This window comes from Plecotus auritus (assembly GCF_963455305.1).
Source record: "Plecotus auritus genome assembly, chromosome: 5".
Classification (NCBI taxonomy): Eukaryota; Metazoa; Chordata; class Mammalia; order Chiroptera; family Vespertilionidae; genus Plecotus; species Plecotus auritus.
In genome coordinates, this window is record NC_137776.1 from 137,807,840 (window position 1) to 137,827,769 (window position 19,930).

Genomic DNA, 19,930 nt, shown 5'->3' on the forward strand with positions numbered 1-19,930 from the left:
TGCCCACATCAGGGCGCGGGTGTCTTCTAGAGCCCGCACTACTGCGCCCGGCCCGCGCGGTGCAACTGAGCCTAGACTGCAAGGCCTGGTGCGGGGCACCCGAAGCACTGGACTCGGAGTGCGCCCCGCAGCCGGAGAGTGGCTAGGGGCTGGCGCGCCGGACCGGTTATTTGGGGAAGTGCATCGCGACACCTTTGCAGAAGGCATGGCCATGTTTTGCAACGCAAACGGGAGGAGGGAAGACGGAGGGGGGAAGCAGAAGGGGTTAACCAGGTTGGGATGGGAAGAGAGCCACTGGAAAGCAGAGACCCAGAAAGATGGGTGCGTGTTATCGTTGGGATTAAAGCTCCCACTGGGTATCCCCGCCTCCCGTCCTCATTCCGCACCCCCCCCCCCCCACACACACACCCTTTCTCCCCGCTGAAGCCCTTCCCCTTCTCCAGCGAACGCCACCATCGCTGCCCGGGTGTGCGCGGGTCCTGTTTGTGACAGTAAGGCAGAGGAGGATTATCCGGATCATGGCCTCCGGGCCAGAAGCCACAGTGTCTCTCCCTGGCCCCAGAGCGCCCCTAGCACCCGGACAGTTGCGGGCGACCTACGCCCGAGATTCCCGCGGATCAAGCTGCAGGAAGACTCAAAGCAAAAGAAGACAAGCCCGGGGAGGGAGAGAGCAGGGTAAGTGAGCCCCGCGGGCACCTCTGACCTCCTTCGGTGCCTCCTCCCTCCTTCCCAGCTGTGCGGCCCGGGCCAGACACCCCGAACTTCAACGCCCGAGCCCGCGCAGTCGCCAGGTATCAGGAGCAGAAACGCCCGCAGAGCCTCGGGCATAGCGCCCTGGCAACCCTTTTCCCTAAAGGCCTGACTACTGGTCAGCATTCCCATCCCCGCCCGAGGAAACGCGCAAAGTGGAGGTGACACCTCCGACCCGGCACGCACCGGCCCCGCGGCGGTGGCAGCCGCCTCCTCGGCGCGCCAGCCCAGGCTTCTCCGGCCGTTCGCTTGGGTCTCTGCAGCCTTTTAAACTCGTCTCCGGGAAGCGAGTGGCAGCCGCTATCGTTGGCGCCTCGCCGCCAGTCCAGGCTCCTTGCCTTCCTCTCCCGCTGCACTTCCAACTCTTCCGGGGAGGACTGCTCGGCGTGAACGGTCTCTTTTCCATTTCTCCTCACCAATCTTCCAGCCCCCTCCCGCTTACCCCCCAGGCTTTTAAGGGAATGGGGAAGGGGTGTTGCCACCTTGCCAAGTGTGTGCATTGCACCTTGAGTTGGCAGCGCATCGCTGCCTGCCTACTCAGGGTCAAGGCTGTGGTTTGTTGGGATTCCCCCTCCTTGAAGTAGTAATTATCACTGTTATTATTAGAACAGCAAGGTTCGGTTGAAACTTTCCCGTTTCTTCCACCGTCGCCCGGGTTCTGTCGTTAGAGCATTCCACCTGAGGCCCGCGGGGAGGAGGCGGGCTTTTTTTGTTGTTGTTGTGGCGGTTGGCCCGCCTGTTTGTTTTGATCTCCTCGCATGCACAATAAATAATAATTAGGATAATAATGAATAATCCCCCGCACAGGCGGCGCGGTGCCGGAGGGGTTTGTGAGGCGGCTGCAGCCGGGAGGCCGCGGGGAGGGGAAAGAGGAGAAAGGAGTTGTAAGTTATATTTACCTTGCTGGCGAGGAGTGTGCTGGCTGAAGCTCTTCCCTCTCTGAGTCACCCAGAGTACAGAAACGGAGGAAGAGAGGACTAGATTATGAATATGACTTCATTGATGACAGCCATCCCCTCCTCTTCCTAAACTCGGGCTCCGCCCCGAGTCCCACCCTCGCCACCTCCTTGGGCGCCGGAAGACGCGCCGCAGTTGGCCCCGCGCGCCGCTCCTCCCTGCCCGCCCCGGCGCGGGTTGGCGGGAAGCTCCTGTCACTCCACCCAGCTCAGCGACTCCGGGAGCTCGGGGGGAGGAGGGGGCGGTGTGCAAGAATGTGGACGGAGACAGCTCTACTGTATGCGTGGATCCGTGTGTGTCTGCAAGGCGCCGGCTCTCCGCCGTGTTGGTGCCTGGAGCCGAGAAACTGCGCAGGACGCAGAAAGCCTCAAGCCTCGGTGGAGTTGGGCGCCCGTTCTCCCTCTCTGGGCAATCCTCTTCCAAGGGCGCTGCCGGGCACCCCGGGAGGCTGGGGGAGCGGTGGAAGGCTGCCGTAGTAATAGCGTGTAGTAGTTTGAGGTTCTGTGGAGAAGGTGCTGGAATTTAACTGTGCCTCCGCCTGCCAGAGCGAGCCTGCAGAGGGAAAGGGAGGGGACAGGGGAAGGGCTCCGAGTGGCACCAAAGCTGTTTGTGGTACAGTGTTGACCGTGAAAAAACAACAAAAAACCATGCATTGTCTTGCGGGCTGAAACTTTTTATTGCTCCCTCTCCCGCCAATCTCCACCCCCCCCGCCAAGGCTGTAATTATAAATCTGCCCCCTTTCTCTTCCGTAAAAAGGGAGGCAGGCACAAAGAACATTCCTGCTAAATGTGCCTCTTTTCTAAAGGACTTCAAGCTTCCTAAGGACTTCAAGCTTCCAAATGCCAATGGGGGGAAACAGCTGAGGGGCTGAACGCCTTAAAAATAAAGAAACCCGCCCCAACCTTTCTGTTTACTTTGTGGACCAGACCCAGCACTTGGACGTTCCCTCACCTGTCATCTTCAGTAAAATAGATACAAAAATTTGGAAAAACAACCCCTTGGGGGCGGGGCGGGGCGGGCGGGTTGGGAGGAGTTGAGCATGGAATCTGCTTTTGATTTAAGAAGGGGAATAAATCTCTTTTTCTCTACAGGCCATAGAATATTCTCTCGCACCCCACGTTTAAGACCAATTAAAGCTACAAACAGTAAACTGCTGGCACTTTGCGGTTTTGAGACCTCTTGTTCCAATTTTACTAGCAATACAGTACTTTGGCGGGAGGAATAGGTCAGTGTTTGCTGAGACAATTTTATTTTTAGTTTTATGAAGTGTGAAAGAATGTTGGGTTTTAAATCACGGGCCTATTATTTTAGACTCAGATTGATGTAGGTGCTTGAATCTTAAAATTAAAACTGCTCCTATACAATAGTGTTATGAAAGTATGATTTATCCTTTATTTTGTAATGTAATGGCTTAAATTAGTCATTCAAAGTGCACTGTGACTACTTGGTTGAGGATTTTTCTCCCTAGAGTAAAATCCTATTTTAAGACCGCTTCACTGTTGCAAATTGACTCTATTTGAGCAATCTGGTCTGAAATGCAGTTCTAGGATGCTTAAAACTATGCGCTGGATCCCTCGAAGATGCCAGACAATGGAAAGAACACCAAATGCTGCATGTGGTCATAAAGTGGCAAGAATTGTTTACCTTGCTGGTCCACTGCTGGCCAGAATTGAGTCTGCAAGGGACCATTTTCAGGTGGCTAGGGGTGTCAATGATCACCCACCTTGTCCTTTTCTAAGGTCTTGCTATTGGCTTTGTCAACTTTATCTTCATAATTTTCTGTCTATCCCAAAGTGAATCTCAAGACAATAAAAGATAACACATCTAAGAGAAATAGAATATAGTGTGCCCTGAAGAATCTTTTGTAAGAACTTTATCTGCCTGAGGATATGCCAGTGTAACTGCTAACTAGAAAAAAATACAGCCAGGAATCTTAAACAAAATTAGCAATGTAGTTAAAGTATAACTTCCAACTACCTAATAAATTGCAACCAGAAATGTAGCCAGATAGTCTAGTTGTCTATAAAAGGGCTTTAATCTAATGGCAAGACTTATTACATTAGGTAATATTAGGTTTTAATGGGGGGGGGGGGTATTTGTTTCCTTGACATGCCAACCTCACATGCCATTTTTCAGAAATTGATGACTTTACCATATTTTCTTGAAAATAAGGGTCCTTTATCCCTTTAAGACTCTACCTCCACTTGCCATGCCAAATTTCAAAAGAACAATCTTAGTAAGACACTGGATGAAGAGATTAGCCATTTCTTCTGGCATTTTGTCAGAGGGAAATGGCTATATATATATATGTGTGTGTATATATATATTCTTTGTTACATATATATATATATATATATATATATATATATATATATTCTTCAGCTCATATAAAATGTTGATGCAGTATCTGGAGGGACGGGTTTCCTTGTATTGTATGCACAACTGTGGGAACTGAAAAATAAAATCTGTCATTGGGAGCAGAGATTAAATATAGATATTCCATCTCCTACTCCCTTCACAATGGTCTAAGAAAGCACCACCTTCTCCCTTCAGGTCTTTCCCCTGAAGAATTTTCTTGTTTGTAGCTTGCAATGCATCAAGTATGAATTTTATAAAATAAGATTTATGCTCACGAGAAATGAAAAGGCAGCACCATTCACTCGGTACAAAAAGAAGATTGTAGAACATATAGCATGAGCTCCCCATCTGAGGTAAGGCAAAATTTAAGAATTGATGTTAAGGAGAAAAATGATGGGGTTCTGTTGTTTTGCAGAAAATCACATGAGAGCAAATATAGTTGGAGGCTAAAAGGACTCTGGGAGGCTGCATAGGATGTTATATTCACATGAAGCTTTGCCTTTAGGACTTTGATATCAGTCATAATGTGTTCTCTGAACTTGCTTTTTCTCTCTCTAGTTTAGTACCAAGGGATAGAAGTCACCTTTTCATGTTTGTATGACAACATTCACTGGTTATGTAAGCCTGCCATGGTTGATGTTCTATATAGAGTAGATTTTGGGGTTGAAAACTGTTATGTACTTACAACACTCTCATAAAGAAAATGACCATGCACAAAGTTAGGCAGCTTCTAGTCCCACCAGGCAAACTGTTGATGCTGACGGAAATGTTGTCCCACTTCAAACAGGAGCAGGTAAGGTCATAAGGAATGAGTTTTTTATCTGCAGTAATGGAAACTAAACTTTGACAAAGTGAATCAGCCGACATTTAATTTAGTGAAAGCCCATGACGGGGTAGGTCAGTTGGTTAGAGTGCCATCCCAGTATCTGAAGGTTGTGGGTTTGATCCCAGGAAGGGAACATACAAAAATCAACCAATGAATGCATAAGTAAGTGGAACAACAAATCGATGTTTCTCTCTCCCCCCGCTTCCTCTCTCTCTAAAATAAATAAAAAATTTTAAATATTCTTTTTCGTCTATGATAGCCTTTGTTTTAAAGTGTTTTTGCCTGTTATAAGTATTGCTATCCCAGCTTTTTTTTCCCATTTCCATTTTCATGAAATATTATTTTTCATCCCTTTACTTTCAGTCTTTGTGTGTATTTTGTTCTGAGGTGGGTCACTTTTAGATAGCATTTATATGGGTCTTATTTTCTTATCCATTTAGCTACCATATGTCTTTTTATTGGAGTGTTAATCCTTTACATTTAAAGTAATTATTAATAGTTACATATGTATTGCCATTTTATTCTTTATAACTATGTTCCTTTGTGTTTTTTATTCCTTTCTTCTTTTTAAAAAATCCCTTTTATATTTCTTGTAATACTGGTTGGGTGGTAATGAACTATTTTTTTTTATTTTATTTTTAAATATATTTTTATTGATTTCAGAGAGGAAGGGAAGGGAGAGGGAAAGAGAGATAGAAACATCAGTGATGAAACAGAATCATTGATCGGCTGTCTCCTGCACACCCCCTACTGGGGACTGAACCCACTACCCGGGCATGTGCCCTGACTGGGAATCAACACATGACCTCCTGGTTCATAGGTTGATGCTCAACCACTGAGCCATGCCAGCCAGGCTCACTTTCCATTTTAAACGATAGCCTGGCTGGGTAGCGTAGTCTTGGTTGTTGGTTCTTGCTTTTCATCACTTTGAATATTTCATCCTGATCCCCTCTGGCCTGAAATGTTTCTGCTGACAGTATTATGGGAGCCCCTGTGTAGGTAACTAGGTGTCTTTCTCTTGCTGCTCTTATGTTTCTCTTTTTGTCTTTAACTTTGCCATTCTAATTAAGCTGTGTCTTAGTGTGGGCCTTTTGCTTTCAACTTGATTAGGACTCTCTGTGCTTCCTGGACTTGTGTGTCTTTTTCCTTCACCAGGTTAGGAAAGTTCCCCCCATTATTTCTTCAAATAGGTTCTCGATCCCTTGCTCTCTCTTTCTTCTCCCTCTGGTATCCCTATGATGTTATGATTGATGTAGCAGAAGTCTCTTATACTTTCCTCATTGTTTTAAATTCTTTTTTCTTTGTATTGTTCTGCTTGGGTGTTTGTTAACTTGTCCTTTAAATTGCTTCATCTACCTGCTGTGATTTCTTCTAGTGTATTCTTCATTTCAGACTGGTTATTTTTGTTGTTGGTTTCTCTGTCCTTTTTTATACTTACTACCTCCTTGTCTAAGTTCTCAATGAATTTATCCAGTCTTCTTTGAGCATCCTCAGAATCATTTTTTAAAACTCTATTTGTATATTGCATGCTTCCATTTCATTTAGTTCTTTTTCTGGGAATTTATCCTGTTCTTTCATTTAGGGCATTTTTGTCTTTTCATTTTGGCTGCCTCTCTGTATTTGTTTCTGTGTGTTAGGTAGATTTGCTATGTCCCCAGTCTTGGTAGGGTGGGCTTATGTAGTAGTTTCCTGTGGGGCTCAGTGGTGCAGTCTCCTTGATCACCTGAGCCTGATGTTCCAGGAATTTCCCTTGTGTGGGTTATTTTAGCCCTTCTGTTGCAGTTAAGTCTTGATTGCTGTTGGCCCAACCATGGTGCAATTGACCCTTGGGCTGGCTGACTATGAGGACTGACTCCAACTACAACGTATGACTTGCTATGTGAGGGCTAACCACAAAAGCAGAATTTGCCCCAGCAGGATCTGGTGCCTGCCAAGATGTCCCTTTGGATGTGCCACTTGTGAAACTAATTGAGTCCTGCTCTGTTGTGGTCTGAAGCACACCACCAGGTGTGTTGGTTCTGGGGCCTTTGGGACTCCGGTGGCAGGTCAATGTCAGATTCTGCCTGTGACTGCCCCTGGGCTACCTGTTTGAAGGTATAAAGGGATCCACAGTTTGTGTCTACCTCTGCTAGGCCTGGGTGCACATGGAAGGGGCCAGACTGCGTATCAAGGCCAGCTTCCATCAGTACCGAGCCCAGGGACAGGTCAGCAAAAGGCTCAAGGCACCAGGAGATCAGCCTCCATGCCATCTGCCTGTTAGGCTCAGTCACTGGAGAGCCTCTGGCAGTATGTGAGTTGTGCGCATAGGTTCTCAGTGAGTCACAAGGTGGTGGCCAGTAGTATTCACCAGTGGTGTTCACAGATTCAAACTCAGCAGCAGTGCTTGGTCTGAGGCCCTCAACAACAGTCTCAGGTCACCAAGGCCAGCCACCACCTGTCTGGACCTATGAATCTTTTTATTGGGACGGGGTCTCAGGGAGTCATCAGAGTGAGGCCAGCAGTGTTCATCAGAGTAGAACAGATTAGGATTTGTTCATGTGGAGGGAAGGCACTGCACGGAAATAAAGGTGCCAGCTGTGCAAGGGAAGAATGGCCCTCACTCCAGAGAGCCACAAAACTCAGTTTCTCTCTGTCTGTCTCTGCCACCCACCGAGTCTGCCCAGATCTCCTCTAGAGCCTTCCAAGAAAGTCTCTACTAGAGGCCCAGGCCAGCCTAGTCTCCCACAGGGTGCAGGCTTGGCAGGGCAGGGCCACAGGGAGTTGGTAGGATAGGGCTGGTGCATTCCCCCAGGCTGATGCCATATGGAGGGGAATTCTTGACCCAGGAAAGAAGGCATCTGTGGGTGGTACAGGAGATGAATTCAGCACAGGGACCTTAGCAGCTGTCCTTCCAGCCCCTCTCCCTGTATCACTCTAGTCTGCGCTGAGCTTTCATGTCTCTGCCAGAGCCCTGGAAGAGTACCAGCAAATGAGATTTTGTGCACTGGCCCTTTAAGTGGGCACCTAATTTTCTACCAGACCCACGCCCAACCTCCATCTCTTACCTGGCGGATGAAATTCCCACTGAATTTCACAGTGGATGTTATGTGGGAACCTCTTTCTGGGTCTGGTGCTCCAGGCTAGGGATCCCAGTGTGGCTGACACTCCTCGCTCTTCAGGGGGAACTGTTGCACCTGAGATATTCCTTCGGATTCTGTAATGCCACACGTGGACCAGCTCTTTATATGTCTCCATACTTCCTACCACTCTGGATATGACTTTGTCTGTAATACTTAGTTATAAGACTTTTTTCAGCTAGCCCTCAATTGGTTATTCAGGTATATTGTTCTATCATTTAGTTGTCCTTTGTATTTGGTCCTGGGAGGAGGTGAGTGAACCTTCCACCTACTCCCCTGCCATCTTGCATCCCCTCCATCTGTGTATCTTCTGTGGTAAGGTGTCTGTTCAGACCTTACACCCATTTTTAAATTGGGTTCTTTGTTTTCTTATTGTTGAGGATTAAGAGGTTTGTTTTTTTTAAAAAATATATATATTTGGGTACCAGTTCTTTTTCAGATCTGTATTTTGAAAACACTTTCTCCTAGACTGTGGCTTATGTTAAAATTAGTTAGAAGACTTACATCCACAAAAATGTCCTCCTCTCTGCTCTCTCCTGTTTCCCCTACAATCAGGGGCTTCTCTCTCTGCTTCCAGGAGCAGCCTGGTGAGTCCCCACCTCGAGCCTACTTTCTCTGTTCTCGGTGGGAAGGTCATTTCTGGGCAGCAAAGAAATGTTGCTGACTGTGGCCTCACCTGGCAGCCTCAGATCAAGGAGACTCTGACCTGACTTTGAATGAGATGATGGCTCTCTCCCTCATTGCCACTGAGCAGAGCCCAGCTCACAGAAGCTGGATGTGCTGGGTGTGAGGGCTGGGCTGCCACAGGACTGGGGCAGAGGTCACCGCTGGAGGACCTCTGTGGTTTGGGTGCTGTGACCTGCCCCAAAGCCTCAAGCCTGATGCTCTGACAACTGGCACCTTCTGTGAGCTTCCTTCTGCTCACACAAGCTGAAGTGGGTCCTGCTGTGGCAACTGAGAACTTCCCCTGGATAGAACACGTTCATGGTGGGTGGTCTCTGTGACTGACTGAGCCTCCCTAGATCTGCTTTCCTGACAGAGAGTAAGGGGCTCCACTCTTGGAGGGAGAGGGAGGGAGCAGGCCAGAATTTGCAGGCCCCACCCTCCAGTTCCCTGGACGGCTGCTCAGCTCAGTTGAGTTATGGATCAGGATGGAGCTGGTGTGGGCTAGGGGCTGGATGGGGAGAGGAGGGTTGGGACTTAGGGTAGGGCAGAGGCAGGATGGATAGGAACTTCCAACTGGGCATGTCACTCTCAAGTAGCCTCTTCTCCACTCCCAGTCCCTCCTCCTTTCTTCTCCCTCCCTAAGGTCTCAGCACTAAGTCTCAGCATCCATGCTTTCCCAAACAAGGTTCAAAGTGGACAAGGTGGCTAAGTTGGTTCGGGATTGTCCCATGCACCGAACAGTTGCTGGTTCGATTTCTGGTCAGGGCACATGCCCAGGTTACATGCTCGATCTCTGGTAGGGGGCATGCAGGAGGCAACCGATTGATGTTTTATTCTCACATCAATGTTTCTCTCTCTCTCTCCCCCCTCTACCGCTCTCTCTAAAAACCAATAAAATATATTTTTGAAAGTGGTATGTTGACCTAGGTAGTGGGGAACTTCCCCCAACACCTTAAAATCGTGAATCTCCACTTCTAGAGACCTGTCATAAATAAATAAAGATTTATGGATGCAGGTGTTCCCTTCAGCAGGATGATGGGAGTAAAAAATCAAAAAATGGCTCATGGTCCACAGGAGGGGCTTTGGAAATTCTGATGTGGGGACACAGAAAATGCCAAGGAGGAGGAGGACTGACTGGCACTGTCCACCCCTAGGGAAATGAGGTTCCAGAAGGGCACATGACCAGAATCCTCCCAGACCAACACCTATAAGTGCACACACACATGCACATGTGAACACACACAGGCACCCACACATGTATGCATGAGCGTGGGAACACAGGTACACATATGTGCACATTCGGACATTGTGCACACACAGGGAAAGGACTGGAACTGTGAGCACCCCTATCAGGGCTCTCCTCCCTGGGAGGACTTTGTTCTTTACTTGATTCTGAATTGCTTTAGAATTCATTATCTATATAATAAAAGCCTACGCAACAGTTATACCAGAACGACCAGTCGCCATGATGTGCACTGACCAACAGGGAGCAAACACTCAATGCAGGAGCTGCCCCCTCGTGGTCAGTGCACTCCCAGAGGGGGAGCACTGCTCAGCCAGAAGCCGGCCTCATGGCTGGCGAGTGCAGCGGCCGCGGTGGCGGGAGCCTCTCCAGCCTCCGGGGCCGCACTAAGGAGCAGCGAGCCGAGTGGTAAGGAGCAGTGAACAGGCAGGCGGTACAGAGTGAGGGGTCCCAGACTGCGAGAGGGATGTCTGCCTACCGGCTTAGGTCCAATACCCCTGGGGGTCGGGCCTAAGCCAGCAGGCGGATATCCCCTGAGGGGTTTCGGACTGTGAGAGGGCACAGTCCAGGCTGAGGGGAGCCCTCCCCCAACAGTGCACGAATTTTGTGCAATAGGCCTCAAGCTGTACTATAAAAAAACCTTCTGTTTTTGTCAGAAATCCTTTAAAAATAAAACTAAATAATGTACTTAGATAAGTGATCAATGGATAACACTGAACATATGACTTCAGTATTTTTAGAACTACCAGTCATACATGCATTATTAAAAAAGTAGACATTGCCTCAAGGAAAACATGAGAGATTTGCAAGTCCCACCCCACAGGTGATCATCAGGAGTGGCTTGGTGGGTATCTCTCAGGTTCTGTCTTTCTCATTCTGTTTGTCTGTCACATATGCGTGTCTGCTGGTTAAAATCACATGTATGGGGTCGAACAGGTAGGATCCTGGATGCAGACAGAGGGTCCACATGTCTCACATGAAAGGACCCCAGAGATCCTTATCTCTGGACACACAGAGACCCCTGAACCCACTTGAGCAGTTGCTCAGCTTCCCTCCTCCATGTGGACCAGGATTGGTCGATCCCATGCCCTCTCCACAGACATTAATGTTTTTTCCAATTCCAGACTGTTTCTTCAGTGCTCTGATGGGTGGTCTCAAATCCATCTCTGAACAACTGTGCAAGAGTGTCTGTGGGGTAACCCCTAGGGGGAGCACTGCCAGGTGCAGGTGTGCCCTGTGGGACTTTGGCAGGTCCTGCATACTGTTCTCCCAGAGGGTGGCCTTTCCCACTCCTCCCCAGGGGACCTGCTGGGGCCTCTGCTGCCTCACTTTGTCCCCAGGGTGATTGCCACCAGCCCAGAAGCTGCCAGTCTGATGGTGACAGTGCTCTCCCCACAGTGTCCACAGTGCATGTGTCCCCATCAGGAAGGGTCCTCTCTGCATGGAGAGGCGTGTGCACTGTCTCATTGGAAGTGCATGTGTTTGCCCTTTGTCCCTTTAGAAAACAACTTTCCAGAGTGCTCTGCACCACAGGGAGGTTACACCTTTCTCTGGCCTTGCGTTGCTAGGAATGCTTTGCAGCTTGAGGTTTCTCTTCCCAGATTCCTGCATTTTCCCTGTTGTTTGTGGGGCACAGGAAGAGCCTGCCTTTGCCTGACTGGCTTCTGGCCTTGGGGTCACACTGAGCACAGAGCCTCTACCCGGAGGCTACTGACCAACAGGAGATTAAGCACGCACTTACTAAAAGGGCTCCTTCTTCTCCTTCTCCTTCCTTCTTCTTCTTCTTCTTCTTCTTCTTCTTCTTCTTCTTCTTCTTCTTCATCTAATCTCTAATCCATGTGGGATTTCCCTTTCAAATAACAAAAAAGCTATTTCAGATAAACACAAACAAAAATATGTGATCAGACACCTATTCCATATATAGGGGACCTCGAGAACAGGTAATGAACAGGTAACGGAGCAGAGACAGAAAGCAGACCAGGGGTCTCCAGGGGCAGGAGGAGTGAGGAGTGAGTACTGTTGGTGCAGGGTTTCCTTTTGGGGGGATGGAACATCCTGCAACTAGACGGTGGTGATGCTTGCCCAGCATCATGAATGTCCTTCAGGCTCAGGAATGACACCATTTAAAATACAAACAATAATTTTATTTATTTATGAAGTTGAATCACCCCAGGGAGAAACAAAGCATAAAAGAAGAAAGAAGAATAGAGAGAAAAAAGAAGACCCTAAAATACCCCAAATAATAAAAATTAAAAAATAAATAATTGAATAACCCACAAAGAAAAGTAAAACATAATAATGAAGGAAAATAGAAGGAAAATGTAAATGAAGGGGGGTAGCACAAGTTTTTCTGAGGGGAGACGGCAAGCAGTCTCAGCCAGCGGCTCTGGAGCTGGCCCTGCTGGGTTTTCAGGAGGCAGCTCCTCCTCTGAGGCAGGACCCTGGGCAGGTTCCAGGGAGGGCTCCTCATCCAGGGGTGGTGGGGCCTCGGTCATGTCTGCAGGTGCCTCCCAGGCCGGCCCCGGCTCCATAGCTGCCACAGGAGAGGCTGATGGAGGTGGCAGGACCTCTGGAGGTGCCCACATCTCCAGCTCTTCATCAGACTCCTCATCAGACTTCTCTGTCTGGACTTCAGATGTTTCTGCACGATCCTCCTCTGCCTCCTGGGCCGGTGCTGGGTTGTAAGAGGAGAAAAGATCACCCACATGCCTGCATTTCCTTGTGCCCCCTTCACCCCCTCACTTCCCCCAGGATAGGACACAAGCCAGAGCCTTCCAGAGAGGCCACAGCCCAGGACCCACCACAGGGTGTCCTCCTCGCTGACAGTCCAGTAGGTGGGTGGTCTGAGGCCGGGCTTTGCCCCTGGCCAGTCTCTGTGGGTGCTCCCTGTGTGCCTGGCACTGAGTCCTCCCCATAAGCTCACATGCACCTCCCCCCACCCCCATTCTATTCCCACCTTCTCACCCTTGGGCTCTGCCTCCTTGGGCTCCAGGTACTCTGGCCAGGTGTGATTAACATGGGCATTGTGTCGCATGTAGGCACATGCTGGGAACCTCCTGGGGAGCCTGGGCGACTCCAGGAGGTGGCTGAAAAGTGGAACCAGGATGGAGCTTAAAACTGTGTTCTGCCTTTGATTCCAGGTTGGAGGTCTGCAGAACCTGGTCGGCTTCTGGGCAGAAGTCGATATCCGGCCACTCAAGGGCCCTGGTTCTCCAGAACCACAGCTGGCCATATGCACTTCGGGCCTGCGCTGGCCCTCGGTAGTATGACCCAGCTGCCCCTGAGTGGTGAAGGCAGGGCCGGGGTCTTCATCGACCAGCTGCTGTTCCTCTATGACCCGAGTTGAGCTCTGCAATGACAGTGACCAGCAACCAGTCCAGAGACCTCAAACCCTGCCAGGCCCTAGTCGCTGCTGCTTCTGCCCACTGGACCTTCTGCTCTGGATCAGGCCCAGCCCTGTGTCTGCACAGACCTCCACCCAGGGGAAATGAGTCACCTCCAGGGCTCGGGATAGACCTCGGGCAGAGGGGGCCACCCACACTCCACATCCACCCAAGCAGCCTTGACCCAGGGTGTGAACGTGACTGGTCCACCAGGCTTCTGACCCCTCCTCAGCCTGTTCCTGCTCAGGCCCTTGTATGTGAGCCTGGCCCGCACACAACCACCCTGGGCCTCCCTGTGTTATACCTCTGGCTCCAACTGTGTCAAGGGCGACAGGGGTCTGCGCTGAGTCCTGAACCAGCGGCGGGCACGTCGGAATATACTCTCATCGCTGCCTCTCTTGCGGCCTCGGCCTCGGGACAAGGGGAGACAACACGAAAACATGGTGTCCTCTCCAATGCCTCTATCCGAGTGAGATGGGAAGGGGCAGTTATAGAATGTAGCTGCCTGGTTACCGGGTTCTGTTGGGCTCCATCGTCAGGAAGTGAGGTCACTGCTCATGTCTGAGGAGATGCTCAGGGTAGGGGACCCACAGTTGACCTCACTTCCTGACGATGGAGCCCAACGGAACCCGGTAACCAGGCAGCCACATTCTATAACTGCCCCTTCCCATCTCACTCGGATAGACACATTGGAGAGGACACCATGTTTTCGTGTTGTCTCCCCTTGTCCCGAGGCCGAGGCCGCAAGAGAGGCAGCGATGAGAGTATATTCCGACGTGCCCGCCGCTGGTTCAGGACTCAGCGCAGACCCCAGTCGCCCTTGACACAGTTGGAGCCAGAGGTAACACAGGGAGGCCCAGGGTGGTTTTGTGTAGGCCAGGCCACCACTCTGACCCCACCTGAGAAGCCCGATGTCCCCTCCGTGTGTGTGTGTGTGTGTGTGTGTGTGTGTGTGTGTGTGTGTGTGTGTGTAAGGGGGGTTCACATAGAAAGGACCTAAGCTGCAACAGGCTGAGGAGGGGTCAGAAGCCTGGTGGACCAGTCATGTTCACACCCCGGGTCAAGGCTCACTGGGTTGATGTGGAGTGTGGGTGGCCCCCTCTGCCAGAGGTCTATCCCGAGCCCTGGAGGTGACTCATTTCACCTGGGAGGGTCTGTGCAGACACAGGGCTGGGCCTGATCTGGGAGCAGAAGGTCTAGTGGGCAGAAGCAGCAGCGACTAGGACTGGACAGGGCTTAAGGCGTCCGAATCGGCTGCCGGTCACTGTCATTGCAGAGCTCAACCCAGGTCACAGAGGAATATCAACGGGTTGACGAAGACTCTAGCCCCGCCTTCACCATTGAGGGGCAGGTAGGCCATACTACTGAGGGCCAGAGCAGGCCCGAAGTGCATATGGCCAGCTGGGATTTTGGGGAGCCAGGGCCCTTTAGTGCCCGGAGATGGAGTCCTCCCCAGAAGCCCATCAGGTTCCGCAGACCTCCATCCTGGAAGCTGCTCAATCAGCAAAGGCGGATCGCACTTTGCAAATCCTTCCTGGAGTCACCCAGGTTCCGCAAGAGGTTCCCAATGTGTGATGCCTGCCTGGAGCACCAGGCCCATGCGAATCACACTGGGCCAGAGGACCTGCAGCCCCAGGAGGCAGAGCCCAAGGGTGAGAAGGTGGAGGAGGTGGGGTGGGATGGGGGAGGTGGTGCATCTGAGCTTATGGGGAAGGCTCAGTGCCAGACACACAGGGAGCACCCCCAGAGCCTGGCCGGGGGCAAAGCCTGGCCCCAGACGACCCACCTGCTGGATTACAGGTGGGGAGGACATCCTGTGGTGGGTCCTGAGCTGTGGCTTCTCTGAACGCTCTGGCTTCTGTTATGTCCTAAGGGGGGAGGATGGGCACAAGGAAATGCAGGCATGTGGGTGATCTTTTCTCCTCCCACAACCACAGCACCGGCCCAGGAGGCAGAGGAGGCTCGTGCAGAAACACCTGAAGTCCAGACAGAGGAGTCTGATGAGGAGTCTCATGAAGAGCTGGAGGCGTGGGCACCTCCAGAGGTCCTGCCACCTCTATCAGCCTCTCCTGTGGCAGCTATGGAGCCGGGGCCAGCCTGGGAAGCACCTGCAGACATGACCGAGGCCCCACCACCCCTGGATGAGGAGCCCTCCCTGGAACCTGCCCTGGGTCTCCCCGTGTCCCAAGGCCGAGGCCTAAAGAGAGGCAGCGATGAGAGTAGGTTCCGCATTGGCCGCCACTGGTTCAGGACTCAGCACAGACCCTTGTCGCCCTTGACACAGTTGGAGCCAGAGGTAACACAGGGAGGCCCAGGGTGGTTGTGTGTGGGCCAGGCCACCACTATGACCCCACCTGAGCAGCCCGATGTCCTCTCGTGTGTGTGTGTGTGTGTGTGTGTGTGTGTGTGTGTGTGTGTGTAAGGGGGGTTCACATAGAAAGGAATAGGCTGAGGAGGGGTCAGAAGCCTGGTGGACCAGTCATGTTCACACCCCGGGTCAAGGCTCACTGGGTTGATGTGGAGTGTGGTGGCCCCCTCTGCCCGAGGTCTATCCTGAGCCCTGGAAGTGAATCTCATTTCCCCTGGGTGGAGGTCTGTGCAGACACAGGGCTGGGCCTGATCCCGGAGCAGAAGGTCCAGTGGGCAGAAGCAGCAGCGACTAGGGCCTGGCAGGGTTTGAGGTCTCTGGACCGGTTGCTGGTCACTGTCATTGCAGAGCTCAACTCGGGTCATAGAGGAACAGCAGCTGGTCGATGAAGACCCCGGCCCTGCCTTCACCACTCAGGGGCAGCTGGGTCATACTACCGAGGGCCAGCGCAGGCCCGAAGTGCATATGGCCAGCTGTGGTTCTGGAGAACCAGGGCCCTTGAGTGGCCGGATATCGACTTCTGCCCAGAAGCCGACCAGGTTCTGCAGACCTCCAACCTGGAATCAAAGGCAGAACACAGTTTTAAGCTCCTACCTGGATTCACTTTTCAGCCACCTCCTGGAGTCGCCCAGGCTCCCCAGGAGGTTCCCAGCATGTGCCTACATGCGACACAATGCCCATGTTAATCACACCTGGCCAGAGTACCTGGAGCCCAAGGAGGCAGAGCCCAAGGGTGAGAAGGTGGGAATAGAATGGGGGTGGGGGGAGGTGCATGTGAGCTTATGGGGAGGACTCAGTGCCAGGCACACAGGGAGCACTCCCAGAGACTGGCCAGGGGCAAAGCCCGGCCTCAGACCACCCACCTGCTGGACTGTCAGCGAGGAGGACGCCCTGTGGTGGGTCCTGGGCTGTGGCCTCTCTGGAAGGCTCTGGCTTGTGTCCTATCCTGGGAGAAGTGGGGAGGTGAAGGGGAAACAGGGAATTACAGGCAGGTGGGTGATCTTTTCTCCTCCCACAACCCCAGCACCGGCCCAGGAGGCAGAGGAGGCTTGTGCAGAAACATCTGAAGTCCAGACAGAGAAGTCTGATGAGGAGTGGGATGAAGATCTGGAGACGTGGGCACCTCCAGAGGTCCTGCCACCTCCATCAGCCTCTCTTGTGGAAGCTATGGAGCCGGGGCCGGCCTGGGATGCACCTGCTGACATGACCGAGGCCCCACCACCCCTGGATGAGGAGCCCTCCCTGGAACCTGCCCAGGGTCCTGCCTCAGAGGAGGAGCTGCCTCCTGAAAACCCAGCAGGGCCAGCTCCAGAGCCGCTGGCTGAGACTGCTTGCCGTCTCCCCTCAGAAAAACTTGTGCTACCCCCCTTTATTATTTTCCTTCTATTTTCCTTCCTTTTCCTTCCTTTTTATGTTTTACTTTTCTTTGTGGGGTTATTCAATTGTTTATTTTTTAATTATTATTATTCGGGGTACTTTAGGGTCTTTTTTTTTCTCTCTATTCTCCTTTCTTCTTTTATGCTTTGTTTCTCCCTGGGGTGATTCAACTTCATAAATAAATAAAATTATTATTTGTATTTTAAATTTTGCCATTCCTGAGCCTTTAGGACACTCGTGATGCTGGGCAAGCATCACCACCGTCTAGTTGCAGGATGTTCCTTCCCCCCAAAAGGAAACCCTGCACCAACAGTACTCCTCACTCCTCCTGCCCCTGGAGACCCCTGGTCTGCTTTCTGTCTCTGCTCCGTTACCTGTTCATTACCTGTTCTGGATGTCCTCTATATATGGAATAGTTGCCTACTCACATATTTTTGTTTGTGTTTATCTGAAATAGCTTTTTTGTTATTTGAAAGGGAAATCCCTGATGGCTGAGAGATCAAATGTAAAAAAAAAAAAGAAGAAGAAGAAGCCCTTTTAGTAAGTGCGTGCTTAATCTCCGGGTAGAGGCTCTGTGCTCAGTGTGACCCCAGGGCCAGAAGCCAGTCATGCAAAGGTGGGCTCTTCCTGTGCCCCACAAACGACAGGAAAAATGTAGAAATCTGGGAGGAGAAACTACAAGCTGGAAATCATTCCTCACAACCCAAGGCCAGAGAAGATTGGACATCCCTGTGGTGTAGCAAAATCTCAAATGTGGGTGTTTTCTAAAGGGACAAAGGGCAAACACATGCACTTCCAAAGAGAGGCAGTGCACACTCCCCTCCATGTCAGAGAGGCCCCTTCCTGATGGCGACAAACCCACTGTGGACACTGGGGAGACAGCACTGTCACCTCAGACTGGCAGGCTTCTCGGTTGGTGGCGACCACCCTAGGGACAAAGTGAGGCAGCAGAGGCCCTCACAGATCCCCTGGGGAGGAGGGGGAAAGGCCCCCCTCTGGCAGAACAGTGTGCAGCACCTACCAAAGTCCCACAGGGCTCCCCCTAGGAAGTTACCCCACAGAAACTCTTTTTAAAAAATACGTTTTTATTGATTTTTAGAGAGGAAGGGAGATGGATAGAGAAATATCAACTTCAATTGGCTGTCTCCTGCATGCCCCTGCTGGTGATCGAGCCCGCAACCCGGGCATGTACCCTGACCAGTAATGCAACTGGTGACTTCCTTGGTGTGTGTCCCATAGAAATTCTTGCAAGCATGTATTTTTGAGAGTACCCATGAAAGCACTGATAGAATTGCCCGGAATTGGAATCAATGCTAATGTACATGGAAAGGGATGGGATCCACCAATCCTGGTCCCCATTGACAAGGAAAGCTAAGCAGCTGCTAAAGTGGGTGTAGGGGTCTGTATGTGCCACAGATAAAGGCCTCAGGGGTTCTCTCACGTGAGACACTTGGACCAACTGAGTCTAGGATCCCACCTGTTAGACCCAATACATGTGTTTTTAATAGGCAGACATGCATATGTGAAAAAGACTTGATACTGTATGTAGAGAATCCTAAAATTCTATTAAAAACCTATAAGTACTGATAATTGAATTTAGTAAACTAGCAGGCTCCAAAATATCCAGAAATCAGTTGCATATTTTATACTTCAATAACAAACTATCAGGAAGGAAAACTATGAAGATTATGCAATTCAAAACTGCATAGAAAAAGTAATAAAATACTTAGGAATAAATTTAACCAAGGATGCAAAAGACTTGTATTCAGAAAATTAAAAGACATTGGAGAAAGAAACTGAAGAAGATACAAATAAGTGGAGGCATATACCATGTTCATGGATAAGAAGAATTAACATCGTTAAAATGTCCATACTACCCACAGCAATCTATAGATTCAATGCTATTCCTAACAAGATACCAATGGCGTATTTTACATAATGAGAACAAATATAATTTCTAGAGGTCAAAAATTTAGAAAAAGTTTATCTGGGTGGTTCTGAGTCATAGTATTTAAATAAATTGTACTCAAGATGTCAACCAGAGATATAGTCAATGGAAGGCACAACTAGGGTTAACAATCTTTTATGGTTGTTGAAAGAACTGAGTTCATTGACTCATGGATCTCACTATGGGGCTGTTTGAGTGTTCTCATACACAAACTAGCAGCTAGATTCTCCTCGAGTGAGTGATCCAAGAAAGATCAAGGATATTCCAAAAATTTATATGGAGCCACAAAGGACCACGAATCTTGAGAAAGAAAACCAAGTTGGAGGAATCACGCTACCTGCTATCAAACTATACTACAATGCCATTGTAATCAAAGCAGCATGGCACTGGCATAAAAACAGACATATAGTTCAATGGAACAGAATAGAATGCCCAGAAATAAACCCATTCCCTCATGATGAATTAATATTTGACAAAAGAGGCAAGAACATAGACTGGGATAAAGACAGTCTGTTCAACAAATGGTGTTGGGTAAATTAGATATGTGAAAAAAAGAAACCAAGCCCCCTTATTATACCATACACAAAAATAAACTTAAAATGGATTAAAGACTTAAATGTAACACACTAAACCATAAAACCCTAGAGGAAAACATAGGCAATATATCCCGAACATTTCAATATTTTTTTTTCTGATATACCTACCTCATTGGGTAAGGGGAATACAGAAAAAATAAACAAATAGGGCTATATCAAACTAAAAAGTTTTGCACAGTAGAGGAAACTATTAACAAAATGAAAAGACAACCCACTGAATGGGAGAACATATTTGCCAATGATACCTAGGATAAGGGGTTAATTTCCAAATTTTATAAAGAACTTACACAACTCTCCCAGCCAGCAGGGCTCTGTGGTTGAGCACTGACCTATTAACCAGG

The 19,930-nt window shown here is 49.9% G+C and overlaps 2 protein-coding genes across 4 annotated transcripts in view; one reads left to right on the forward strand and one right to left on the reverse strand.

Annotated features, from left to right (window-relative positions):
* Positions 1–1,835, reverse strand: part of SMARCA2 (SWI/SNF related BAF chromatin remodeling complex subunit ATPase 2) — a 176,277-nt gene extending 174,442 nt beyond the window's left edge. Inside the window, exon 1 of one of the 3 annotated variants that reach the window (XM_080667605.1) lies at positions 1,650–1,835. The gene's annotated coding sequence lies outside the window, so the exon portion shown is untranslated. Of the gene's footprint in view, positions 1–936; positions 1,117–1,649 lie in introns of those variants that run through there. The other 2 variants (XM_080667604.1, XM_080667601.1) reach the window with 2 other exon arrangements.
* On the forward strand, positions 294–17,248 carry LOC308247864 (uncharacterized protein). Its single transcript, XM_080667616.1, has 4 exons — positions 294–675; positions 15,238–15,596; positions 16,017–16,401; positions 16,693–17,248. Exons 1-4 carry the CDS (start codon positions 519–521, stop codon positions 17,208–17,210), a joined length of 1,419 nt encoding a protein of 472 aa, XP_080523742.1. The 5' UTR covers positions 294–518; the 3' UTR covers positions 17,211–17,248.
* Positions 17,249–19,930: the final 2,682 nt, after the last annotated feature.